The 12,947-nt window shown below is 39.7% G+C and overlaps 3 protein-coding genes across 3 annotated transcripts; 2 read left to right on the plus strand and 1 right to left on the minus strand.

Moving 5' to 3' along the window:
• The first annotated feature begins 206 nt into the window (after positions 1-206).
• Positions 207-6,950, plus strand: LOC306912195 (MSS51 mitochondrial translational activator). Its single transcript, XM_079488140.1, has 7 exons — positions 207-304; positions 848-1,023; positions 1,101-1,247; positions 3,725-3,849; positions 4,443-5,006; positions 5,812-5,905; positions 6,077-6,950. Exons 2-7 carry the CDS (start codon positions 866-868, stop codon positions 6,267-6,269), a joined length of 1,281 nt encoding a protein of 426 aa, XP_079344266.1. The 5' UTR covers positions 207-304; positions 848-865; the 3' UTR covers positions 6,270-6,950.
• A 585-nt stretch (positions 6,951-7,535) lies between these two features.
• On the plus strand, positions 7,536-10,437 carry LOC306912197 (MSS51 mitochondrial translational activator). Its single transcript, XM_079488143.1, has 6 exons — positions 7,536-7,597; positions 8,684-8,818; positions 8,922-9,046; positions 9,165-9,728; positions 9,845-9,935; positions 10,045-10,437. Exons 1-6 carry the CDS (start codon positions 7,581-7,583, stop codon positions 10,241-10,243), a joined length of 1,131 nt encoding a protein of 376 aa, XP_079344269.1. The 5' UTR covers positions 7,536-7,580; the 3' UTR covers positions 10,244-10,437.
• Positions 10,438-10,862: 425 nt separating this feature from the next.
• LOC306912088 (myeloid-associated differentiation marker-like protein 2) lies at positions 10,863-11,742 on the minus strand (the record flags this gene model as incomplete). The annotated part of the gene is made up of 1 exon (XM_079487957.1): positions 10,863-11,742. The coding sequence occupies exon 1, from the start codon at positions 11,730-11,732 to the stop codon at positions 10,863-10,865; it is 870 nt and encodes a 289-aa protein (XP_079344083.1). The 5' UTR covers positions 11,733-11,742.
• Between the last annotated feature and the right edge of the window lie 1,205 nt (positions 11,743-12,947).

A 12,947-nucleotide genomic window follows, 5' to 3' on the forward strand; every position in this document is an offset into this window, starting at 1 on the left:
GGTAAATCCTACAGTATTTTTTCATGTGGTATTTTAAGTAAGGGGTGAGGGGGGTAACGAAAATTGTTCGGGGTAATTTGAACTTGTTCCCCGAGACTCGACCTGGACAAACTTAAGTCTCTCCTCTCATCCCAAAAAAGGAGAACGAGTTAGAGAGAGAGGTGGAGCTACTTCTGCTGTCTGATCCTGTGAAGAAGCACACCATCAGAAGATCTGGATTTGATCATAGTTTCATTGTGAAGTCAGCGAGTTTCTATGTGACCTGTTTTCGTTTTCATTTACAGACTGCTCATTGCTCTTTTTTGTGAGTATTGCCTTTCAAATGTGAAATTGTGTTCCTGCAAGGGTGTTTCTTGTAATTGTGGGAGTTTATAAAAAGAAACTGTAGGGTCGGTGTGAAAGTAAGTCGTGAAAAAGCTAACAAACTTCATCTCTGTGACCCAAAATATTTGGGCTTCCAGGCATCGCAATGATGTACATATCAAAATAATCATTACTCTCAAATTCTTCAAATGTTGCTCTGAGCTATAGTCAGTTTTTATCTTAAGTTTTCAGCACTAGCGATGACTTACAAATCTGATTTCTTCTTCCTCTCGTCTGTTTTCCTGCTTGTTGATAGTTTAAAGATGGATGTGTTTGTTTGTCAGTAATGTGAAATATTCAAGGGCTGAAGTGTCGTTCATCATGTTTGGGCGACTCTTGAGTGTTTGCTTTGACATTTTAATGAAGAGAAATGAGTTCTGTGAAGGAAAGCAAGCTGTGGAATCATTCAAATGCAAAACAGTTATGAGCTAAAAAGCACAAGTCGTTCAGTCAAAAGAAGTTTTGCATCTTCGTGTGTATTAAGGTCAAGACTCGGGACAGGATGGCCAATCCACTTCCAGCGCCTCCGGACACCTTCACACCCACTCCTGACAGCGTTTATTCAGACCAGTTTGGTTTTTACTCTCTGGACTACCATGTTCCGGGTCTTTCTCAGGTCATCTTAGACAAACTCAAAATGAATGATTACAAGGACTACAGGTGAGAGACCCGTTCAGACGTGTTGTTCCTGCGGGTTCTTCGATGGATTGATCTCACATCTCTCTTGTCTTTTTCAGGGCAGCTCTGGAGGGAAAAGGCAAAGTCGGGTTCCACTCTCATAAAGAAATGTTTCAGAACATGGAGGACACGTTTAAGTTCTGCGCCTGCTGCTCCAAACTCCCGTCCAACCTACCAGATCCCCGAGCGCTGAAACGCTGCATCAAGTGAGAAGATAACGCATGTACACGCATACACACACACCTGTCAATCACATAAAACAACATCCTCACACAGAACACAAGAGTTTAACATCTCCGGTTGCTAGGGTGTTGCTATGGCATTGCTAAATAGATGCTATATTTGACCAATCCAGACACATCCGGCATCTTGGAACAGTCAACATTTCAATTGCACAGACTCCATTGCACACACACACACAGAGAGACTTCGAGTGTCAGCTGGTGCCGTCCGTCCGTCCGGCGGTTGGGGGAGGTCGTATCATGTGGCTGTCGTTTCCAGTTTTGACCTTTGAGAATTATCACCCCCTTGTTATAATACAAAACTAATGTGTGATGTTATCACCTCTAATACTGTGAGCTAACACCCGACACCAGGTTTGCACAAGCACCAGACTACTTTAACTGTCAGATTGATGGTTAAACAAATGCCTTTTATGAAAATAAAATATGATTTTACAATGTGGGAGTTTATGAATGTATGGTTTATCAGTAATGATATTAGGATATCAAACTTTTGATAATACCTAGAATAAATAAATCCACCAAAGGGGGTCGAGCTTTCGTAGTTCCTAAACTCCATCCTGATATTCGAGGATCAGACACACTCGCCCAATTTAAATCTAGATTAAAGACGCATCTTTTCAGCCAAGCATTCACTTAATGTTAAATATGCTAAATAAACCACAGGGAGATCCTGACATTAGATATTATTTACTAGGTCTTTTTTATAACAAGTTAAACTATTCATGTGCTGTGTTTTACCCTTTTTTGGGGGGGTTTCCGTTTTTCCCCTGTAAAGCTGCTTTGGAACAATGCAAATTGTGAATAGCACTATATAAATCAAATTGAATTGAATTGAATTGATTTGCTTTTAAAAACAGGTTAAAAAATATGTTTAGAAATTGTTATTAAACGTGACCCTGGACCACAATAGCACGGGAACATTTTAGTAAAAGACAAAAATACATTGAATGGGTCAAAATTATAGATTTTTCTAATATTTTGGATTGGATTGGATTCAATTTATTGTCATTACACACATACAAGTACAGTGCAACGAAATGTATTACCAATCCAGATAATATGGCAATAATCATTAGGATATCAAGTGAAGATCATGTTCCATAACTATTTTGTAAATTTCCTACCTTAAAGATATTCAAACTTTATTTTTGTGAGTAATATGCTATGCTGAGGACTTGATTTGGACGATTTTCTCAATATTTTAAATTTTTGCACCCTTAGATTCCAAATTTTCTGAAAGTTGTATTTCGAACCGATATTGTCCGATCCTAACAAACCATACATCAATGGAAAGCTTGTTTATTCAGCTTTCAGATGATGTGGAAATCTCAATTTCTAAAAGTTTACCTTAAGACTGGTTTTGTTGTCCAGACTCACATATTATGTTTTCAAACAGATTGTCAGATCGTAGTTTTTTAACTTTTGGAAATTTCAAAAATGAATGTGGTTATACCACAGTAATAGTATTGGGTAATAAAGCCTTCGTACTTCGATGCCATGGTGCTAAATAATTGATATATTTAGTATTCTTAAGGTACTCGTATTTTAGATTATTATCATTGGTTAAAAATACAGGCTTGCCCATAAGAAAGGAAAACCTCAGATGGGATCTCTTTATTTTCTCAAGTATCTTTCCTAGACATCAATGAGATTAAATCGAGAGAAAATGAAAGTCTCAGCTGCGTCTCAGATATTTCTCCTGAGTAAAAGAGTCCGAAATGTCTCAAATGTGTCTGTCATTAGAGTTTGAGAAGAGATCTCAAATGTGTCAAACTGAGCTCAGATATGTCAAGTCTGCATTCAAAAATTTATCTCAATGTGAACTCAAACATTCACCTAAATCCAGATCATTTCACCTCCACAATATACATTCCTCCATACAGCACTTTTAAGAGAACTGAGACTAAGTTGTGTGTGTGGTGTGTGTGTGTGGTTGGTGTGTGCGTGTGTGTGGTGTGTGTGTGTGGTGTGTGTGTGTGGGGTGGGTGTGTGTGTGGTGTGGTGTGTCTGGTGTGTGTGTGTGGCATGTGGTTGGCATGAATCAGTAAGTTACTGCAGACCTGAGCACACTCATTCATCTATGAATAGCGTGTTGTCAAGCGAGTATTAAGTAATGCTGGAGGCATATCTCTCTTTAAACAGACAGACAATAAAAATCCTGAATATGTTTTTCTGTAAAAAATCAGCAGTGATTGATCATTTCTATTTCATCAGTCATGGCGCAAGAACCCGAGCTGAGCTTGTGACTCCGTCTGAAGGGGAAATGTTACGAGCGGGTCAGACATGATGTTGCCAAAGTGGGCTACGAAAATGATGAGAGCAGGCTCTAAAAATGGCAGCGACCTTTTTAGACTCATAAGGGTCTATTGTATAATATGTGCACTGTTTGTCCTTTAACGTTTGACTTTAAACTCTTCTGTATGTGTTTGATGTCACAGGTGTCTGAATGTGTATTACTGCAGTAAAGAGTGTCAGAGGAAGGATTGGTCTCTGCACAAGAAATTCTGTGTCATGCTTCATAAGGTCTCCATCGACCGGCTGGTGGAGTGGCTTGTTCACACAGGTGAGAGGAACACCATATTATGACATAATTGACTCCCATATTAGGACAAATTAAATGGTGCCTTAAACTGTTTGTTTTCCTAAATTCTTCAAAATATCTCACTTTGTGTTCATCAAAACAAAAAAAGATACAATGGTTGGGGTAGTTGTGTTTTTGTTTTCAAACTTTGACTCAAAATTTAGCTTTGTTATGAATCCGTTTTTCTCATTTATGAATCAGATTTTCCAAATTATAAATATTTTTTTCTTAATTATGAATCTGGGTTCATTCTGAGTAACTTTTCTCTGTTATGAATCAGTTTTTATTGATCATGAATCTGTTTTTCTCTATCATGAATCATTTATGTTCCATTATGATACAAAATACGAAAGTTTTTCAAATTTATGATTCAGATTTTGCAAATTATGAATCCGTGTTCATTCTGAATCAGTTTTTCTTTGTTTTTCTTCGTTATGAATAGTTTTTTCTCTATCCTAAATCAATACTAATAGCACAAAACTAATAGCACCACAACATTTCTTTTAATCTATCATTTTGTTAGATTAATGAATTTGGAAATATATATAATTTTTATCATAATTTTGCTCCAACAGGAGATCTTCCTTTCTCTACGGAGGTGTGGTCTCGTCCTGCCAAAGACATCAGATGTTGGGATGATTGGCTCTCTATGCAGGGCGATCTGACGTCACGTCTGGAACCCGTCCTGTCCGGGAAAAACATGACAGATCTCTGGACCAACGCCTGCCGACCACGGCCGGAGGAGGCGGAGCTTCGTGATTCCATGTGGCGAGTGTGCAGTGAATTTTTCTCTCGGTCACTGACTTTCGGTCTGGGGATTCAAATGTCCCGTCTGGACCCGTATTCCCGGCCTCTGACCATACATCTAGTTGGCGCCAGTCACAATGAGACCATGGGTGCCCGAACCACAGACATGGATGAGCTCAGCCGCATGTTCCCGGGGCATCAGGGACTGGAGGTGGTGATGGTGGGGCCGGAGGTGGTGCAGGGACCCATTCTGAGACCCCCGCTGAGGGCTTTCGGCCCGCGGGGGAGAGTGTACATCAGTGCATACAAGGGTCTTTACCATCAGTTCTGGGAAGAAGTCGTTGAGAGAGGCGAAGCTGCTAAACCAGACCTAGTGGTGGGATTTCACCCAGGTACAAACAAACAACAACACAACATTCAGAGCTGAACATTCTACATATTGTCTTCTGTATCGGCATATGGCCACTGATGTGGTTAGTTATTCTCTCTGAAACTGTGAGAACCTTGGCAGCCTTTAGATGATGTAGTCATTCAGTTCTCGGTGTTAAGCAGTTTATTAGATGTCTTCAGATTATCACAGTCTTCAGACACAGATGGTTGACCCATCTATAGAATGATGACTGGTGTCATTTAGACTGAAGACAGATGTCACTTCCCTGAGCTCTGTGTTTGACTTTTACAAGTTATTATTCATAGTAACAGCTGAAAGCTTCAGACTCACCACCACGAGATCCCTGAACACACACACACACACACACAAACAAACACATCCGGACAGGATTTAAGCATTTTCATTTGACTTCATTAAAGTACATTTGCACTTTATCAGATGTTTTTACTTTAGAAAAAATATTTGACTAAGTTATAAATAAAAAGTTTCAACTATTTAGTTATTCGACCCATGAGCAAGTGAGGCTATGAATGCATACTGGACCCTGCTTATTGGTTTACATCTAAGCATGCTTCTTCTCAATCTATAGACACAATGTCCTAAATCTTATCTGACCACTTTTTACAGTTGTTGTTTTTCTAAGAACTAATATCCACACATTCAAAAGGACACACTTGTAATCTGTGCGAGAGGAAATAAACACTATCAATCATGTATTTAAGACATCCGATGTGTCTGTGGGATGAATCTCCTGCACCTGTTGTGATCTTTCTTCCTTTCATTGATCGTGTTTGTTGTACACGCAGGGTTCCACGCATCTCAGGGATTGGGGGCGGGCTGGCTGCCCACATTACTGCTTTTGAGAGATTATAACATCCCATCCATCTTCACCATGTTCAAGTAGGTAACACTCAGTCAAACAGTGAAATATATTTATCGTTTTTCAGTAACATTTATTTGCATACAAGTATACAGTACAAATATTGAATACACAACAATGCAACACACTCGAACATACTTTGAAAATCTCTCTCTCTCTCTTTCACTGTCTGTCTCCCTCTTTCTTTGCAGTGAGGCAGAGCAGCAGAATTCTCTCGAGATTCTGATAGAATTAGAGATGGATGTTAAAGATACCGGCCCGAATCCCTTCAGCTCCCAGAAACCAGAGCAGGTTCAGTCCAACCCGAATAATCCACCCAGTCACTGCAACGCCTTCTATATTTACTTTCAGGGTCTGCTGGAGGCACAACAGGAGGAAGAATAGTTCAACTAAACACAGGACCAGTGCTCGAATTGAAGGGGGTACTGGGGGGATCCAGGCCCCCCATTAGGCATCAGGGACCCCCATAACAAGTAAAAAATAGACTTAGGGGGCTCCCTCAGATATTTTGAGTAAAAATTATAATGATATTGACAAATGTGATTAAATTCATGCAATGGATTTGGTATATTTTGTGAATTAATTATTTACAATAATTTACATTAAGTTTGTTTATGGGCTAGTACCATTAAATGTCATTTCTGTTAACCAAGCCTGTATTGATTTGATCCAAAATACAGTAAAAGCCTGTTCTTTTATGCAAGCCTGTTTTGAATAAATATAGTTATGCATATTATGATCAAATATATTGTGTATTTTGTATAAATTGTATATTTTCGACACGAATCCCCACCCCCACAAAAAAGTCTTATGGTGGGGACCCCCATAAGACTTGATTCAATTTGAGCACTGCACAGGACCCTTCACTTAAACTCACTTATAAACCAGCTAAAATAAGGATTGTATTCTGAATACGAAACGTTAACATTTTCTCTACTGTTGAAATGTTCTTGAGTTGATATTTATTCAATGTTTATTTGTAAAAAACATGTTGCCATAACTTATTGATCACTTAATTTTATTGTGTTTTTGAGATAATAAATGATTCAACATTTCTAGAAAGCCAAATTTTCTATGTCTAAAATGATTCAGTAAACATTTAGCACCACCTTGTGGTAAAAAGACTTGTTCATAAAACAATTAAGTACCATTTATCAACTAACGGTATTTTTATGCCTTTATTTATATTCTGTAGATTTTTTTCTATTCTCATTCAGTTTCACTGTGTCAGCATTTGCGTCGAATTTTTCTAAATGAAGGTGTGCTTTTCGATTCAACTTCCGGAAATATGGTATAATTAGTTTTTATTCATTTTAATTAATACGAAGTATAAAAGACGTTAAGCGATAGTTTTACGCTGTGTGTGTGTCTGTGCGTGCGTGTGTGTGTGTGTGTCATTAAGCCCAACAGGAGATTTTGAATAACACAAATATTTGGGTAAAATGTCGATGAGTTTTGAGTCTATATTTTAACCCGCACGTTTGAAAAATAGTCACATCTCTGTTCGTGTTTTTTGTATAAACACTGACACCCGAACAGGGCCACCGAAGTCTCGAGAAAACACCCGCACAGCTGCCGCGGGTATTAAACACCGCGAGAGTCGCTCGCCCGCTGCTTTAAAACACTCGAGAGTCGCGACACACCGTCGGAAAAAACATCATTGACGAGATCGTCTACTTATATTCGCCAAGAACAATGACAGAAACGAGAAGGTAAGATAGCAGAAATGCATTTCTAAACACTTCAAGGTTTTCTATAAGAGGGTTTCTATAAGAGATTGCATGTGATCCACGATCATAGTCCTCTGAATTAAAGTCAATGTTATGCCTTGATGGCTTCTGTCAGGGTGTTATCACTTTTCAGTATTTTAATGTTTAAACAATTACAGTTGTTTGTAATGCATTATAATGTACTGTATGCTATTCTGCATTATGTTTTTAAATGTTTAGTGTTTCAATAGGTGTTTTATAGTTGTTTAATATGTCAAATATTGTCTCTCCCTGTCTTCTGTCTGTGTGTTGAATGTGTTCAGAGAGGACAGATGATAAAAATAACCCATCAGCTGTCACTGCCTTCCCCTCATTCAGACCGCAGGCCTACAAAAATACTCATGAATGAAAATCATACAGAGCTTATCTTTACACTTTACAATGCTGTCTATTTGTGTTAACAATGAACAGTTTTTTTATGTTAGTTGATACAAATACAGTTGTTCATTGTTTGTTCATGTTAATGTTCATTGTGCATTAATGTTAGCAGATACAAGCTTTGATTTAATTATGTATATTTGTAAATGCTGAAACCAACGTTGACTAAAATGTTGTAGGTCACTTTTTAAGTAAAAGGTGCTTCTAAAGGTTCTTCGATGCCATATACCTTTTGCTTCCATAAAGAACCTTTAACATCTGAGAAAGTAAGAAAGAGATGCAAGAACCTTTGGCTGAATAGTTCTTTGTGGAACCAAAAAAAGTTTTTTCTATGACGTCGCTGTGTAGAACCTTTTTAGCACCTTTATTAGAGTGTTGTTCATGTAGTGAATTTATGTAACATCTGGCAGATGCTTTTATCCAGAATACAGTGCATCTTGCTTTTTTCTATATTTCAAATTTTTTTGGGCATTTTTATTGCGCTTTTGATATATAAAGTGAGTTTTTTGTGTCTTTTGTTTGAATTTGAATAGATTCTGGAGTCTAATATGTGATAATTTATGAAACACGTCCACCATAACCTGCCTTTATCAATGTGTATGTGGTGTAATGCAATGTTAGTGTTTATCCTCTCTCTCTTTCTTTATTCAGTACTCCAGACAATAAACCTTGCGTATTCCATACTCCAAAAGAGATGTTTGAAAAAATGGAGGAGTCCTTTAAGATCTGTGCACATTGTGAGAGTCTTCCATCACAGGTCACGGGCACATTGAAACGATGCGCTCGGTAAGAGAGATGTGTGACTGTTCACGGTGACATGTTTAGATCTTTCATCACAGAAGATGAAATACGAAATAGTTCATGTGATGTCTCTTCGTCTATTTTCCAGCTGTCTCAATGTGTATTACTGCTGTAAAGAGTGTCAGAAGAAGAACTGGTCTCAGCATAAACTCTACTGTAATAAACTGCGTATGGCTGCGATTGCCAGACATGTTGAATGGCTCATTTATAAAGGTGACGTCAAACTTCTTCACCTGTTAAGACTTATTTAACTCTGCTTCTTATATATTCCTCATGTATGTAATTCCATTCATTTTCATTGCTTTTTCATGTGCCTTCCACCATCTAACAGGAGATCTTCCTTTCTCTACGGAGGTGTGGTCTCGTCCTGCCAAAGACATCAGATGTTGGGATGATTGGCTCTCTATGCAGGGCGATCTGACGTCACGTCTGGAGCCCGTCCTGTCCGGGAAAAACATGACAGATCTCTGGACCAACGCCTGTCGAGCACGGCCGGAGGAGGCGGAGCTGCGTGAATCTGCGTGGCAGGTGTGCAGTGAATTTCTCTCCCGCCCGCTCACGATTGGTATGGGACTGAAAATGTTCAACTTGAATCCGTACTCGCGTCCTCTCACGGTCCACGTGGTGGGAGCCGGTCAAAGTGAGACCATGGGTGCCCGAATCACAGACATGGATGAGCTCAGCCGCATGTTCCCTGGGCATCAGGGACTGGAGGTGGTGATGGTTGGGCCGGAGGTGGTGCAGGGACCCATCGTAAGACCCCCGCTGAGGGCTTTCGGCCCGCGGGGGAGAGTGTACATCAGTGCATACAAGGGTCTTTACCATCAGTTCTGGGAAGACGTTATTGAGAGAGGCGAAGCTGCTAAACCAGACCTAGTGGTGGGATTTCACCCAGGTACAAACAAACAACAACACAACATTCAATCCTGAACCTTTTTTGAGATTGTCTAGTTATACTCATCATTTGAAATAGAAGTCATCTTATCCAAATTTTCAAATCTTTCTTTTCAGGGTTTGATGGACAGGAGGTGAGTGAGGATTGGCTGCCGACACTCCTGCTGCTACGAGATTATAACATCCCAACGTTGTTCACCGTGGTCGAGTATGTTATGCGTACATTGCTCTGTATAGTGGTGTTGAATTTACAGAGCAAACCCATGATTTCCTAACTCTCCTCTCTCTCTCTCTCTCTCTCTCTCTCTCTCTTTTAGTGATGCAGAGCGTCAGTCAACTCTGCAGATGTTTTTGGAGTTGGAGATACATGTTAAGGACACAGGCTCAAATCCCTTCAGTTCTTTAAAACCTGAACAACAGCCCAAGAGCCCCAACAAACCTCTCAGTTATGCCAACTCTCGCTACATCTCCTTCCACGGCCTGCTGGAGATCCAAGAGGGAGAAGAACAGAACTAAAACTGAATGTTTTTATACAAACACGATCTTGTTTGAAAGACAATGCTTGTGACTTCAGAAGTTTATGAGATTTCTGATGTTTATAAACAAGGTGTAATGAAAGGTTCAATCAGAGCGTCAAAACTGAATGTGAATTCAATACGTTGATGATATGGGAGCGATGCATTTCTTTAAAATATTGAAAAATATTTGTGATTCTGTTTACGTGTCTTTGTGTGTACCGATGCACTTTTAACTACATTAATGTTTTAGTGTGATGTGTGTGTGTGTGTGTGCGTGCGTGCGTGTGTGCGTGCGTGCGTGCGTGTGTGCGTGTGTGTGTGTGTGTGTGAAAACATGGCACACCGATAAGCCAGCGTGTCAATTTTATCACTGGGAAAGATAAACCCAGGAAAGATGACTTTTCAACCGTCTCTTCATTTGAATGTTATGTAAATTGACATAACCTCATGTTATTTCAAACCTGCGTGACTTTCTTTCTTCTTCAGAACACAAAAGAAGATATTTTGAAGAATGTTGGCAAACATACAACATTGAACCTCGTTGACTTCCATTGGATGAAGAATATAAAATATTTACCAAAAATCATATGAATGGTGAAAAATCACCTTTATGCATTTTATTGGCGTTTACAAAGAACTACAAGACACCAAATGAGGTCAGCAGTGTAGAGCCCCAGGTTTACATACGTCAGGACTGTGATCACATTCATGTCATGAAAGCGATAGTCATCAATTTGATGCTCATCGCTTCTTGTTTGATTGTAGTTTTTATACCCAAACGCAGGCCAGAGAATGGCGGCAGAAATGTAGAGCGCTACAGACACCCCGTCCACGACCAGCTCAATCTTCAAGAGATCGCAACAGCACAGCAGATTCACACACTTCTGAAGATGCGTCAGGATTATAACCACGCTTGGAGGAAAACACACCACGTAGACCAGAATGCACCAGTTCAACCCCGCCGGACGATAGCGGTTCTCCACACCTTTGAAGTAGTTGTACACCGCAGCAAATATCAGACAGGCGACAAACGCTTGACTGAAGCGCAAGATGCCCCGTCCGTTGGAGAGATAACCTTCATGACACTTGAGCTTTAACTTCACGGCATCCGCCACGTATATTCCAAATGCAATGATAGAGGCAATGGCACAGCACATGTCCGCAAAGCACGTCAAGCACACAAAGTACACGCAGAAGATGACAGATGCAGACAGCAGCATTAGTGAAGACAGAAGAGTGAGTCCACAGCTCAGGTCATCCCAGCAGTGTTTCAACACACAACCTTCAATCACTTTAGCCAACAGACATTTCTCAATCACGAAGATCACAAGAGCAACAATGGCTCCAAATGCCCAGACGAACTCGCACCAGATGCCGTACGGACGGGACGTGGAGCCGCGGAATGTCGGGATGAGCAGGGCCAGAATGCAGAATACAAACTCAAGGATCCGGAAAGCCTGAGAGAGACTCAAACCACACAAACCCATTCTTACTGAGAGCAGGTGCACAGCGGAGAAGTGTGTGTTTGTGTGTGAATGACAGAGCCGTAGAGAAGTTGACAGTTATTTTACACAGCATGATTTACATTTCAACAACTGATAACATCATGACACTCATCATAAACTCTTACTGCTGATGTGTGTCTCATTTTTCGAATGTAAGGTGGTATAGAATGTGAGAGAAGAAGAACCAAGTGGCATGGTGAAGACATTCTGTCTTTCCAGCGCTCTGGGTTGTTATTGTTAAACTTATTTTAACACAATCGTATCTTTGACTAGTAATACTCAGAAAGCATTATTTGATCTAGTCCCCTAGACTATAAAAACTTAAAGTAATTATTCTCGACCACTCCATAGAGATAAATAGACCGATCTTACTTCCTCTGATGGTAGCTTTATATAATCATGCCATAGATTCCTATGTAGACGTAGTTAGATTCATATTTCGATAACCAGAGGTTAGAGACTTACCCTATTTAGATTGGTCAGACAACATATGTGCTTTTCTAAAGGGAAACATTAGCCCCTACGGTCTAAATACACTTAAACGAATGGCAAATAGTTACCCGGGGCTCGAAAATCTCAGCTGGTGTGCGCCAATGCTCCACCTAATACAGGATTTTAGTCCGTCACTAACCTGAACGTGGATTTGCAGTATCAAAGGATATAGCGTGATCTACTAAAGCTTATAAACTCAGAATAATGCAGAACAAATTCAAACATAATTTATTAGTCAGGTAAATGTTTCATGCCAATTACAATTCAATTCAGAGACTGGCAAAAACAAAACATCAAATCCTCAAAGATTAGTCTATGAGTCTAAGATCCTGACAGTAAAAATAGGAAAAATCATAGTGCTGTGTGTCCAAAAACTCACACGGCACCATGGGGTGCATCTTGGTAAGAAATCCCCTGAACATTTTGCCAGCTTCCCTTAAATACCCAGACCAAAATACACATGGGCATTTACATGAAGACTGCTCACCCTCAACAGTGAGCAGAGTATCTTTAAACCCTCAAACCAAATACCTTTCAAATGATACATTTCAAATGATATCAAAAATATGCATATGAAGATTCTTTGTTCAGATATGGTATTTGTCAAATCCAGTTCATGGGTGAGCTTTGAAGTGAAAGGGGAGAGAGGGAGAAGAGATGTAAAGGTGTGAGTTGGTAATCATCACTCATTGTTGTATGCCGTCT

This window comes from Barbatula barbatula (genome assembly GCF_947034865.1).
Source record: "Barbatula barbatula genome assembly, chromosome: 23".
Lineage (NCBI taxonomy): Eukaryota > Metazoa > Chordata > Actinopteri > Cypriniformes > Nemacheilidae > Barbatula > Barbatula barbatula.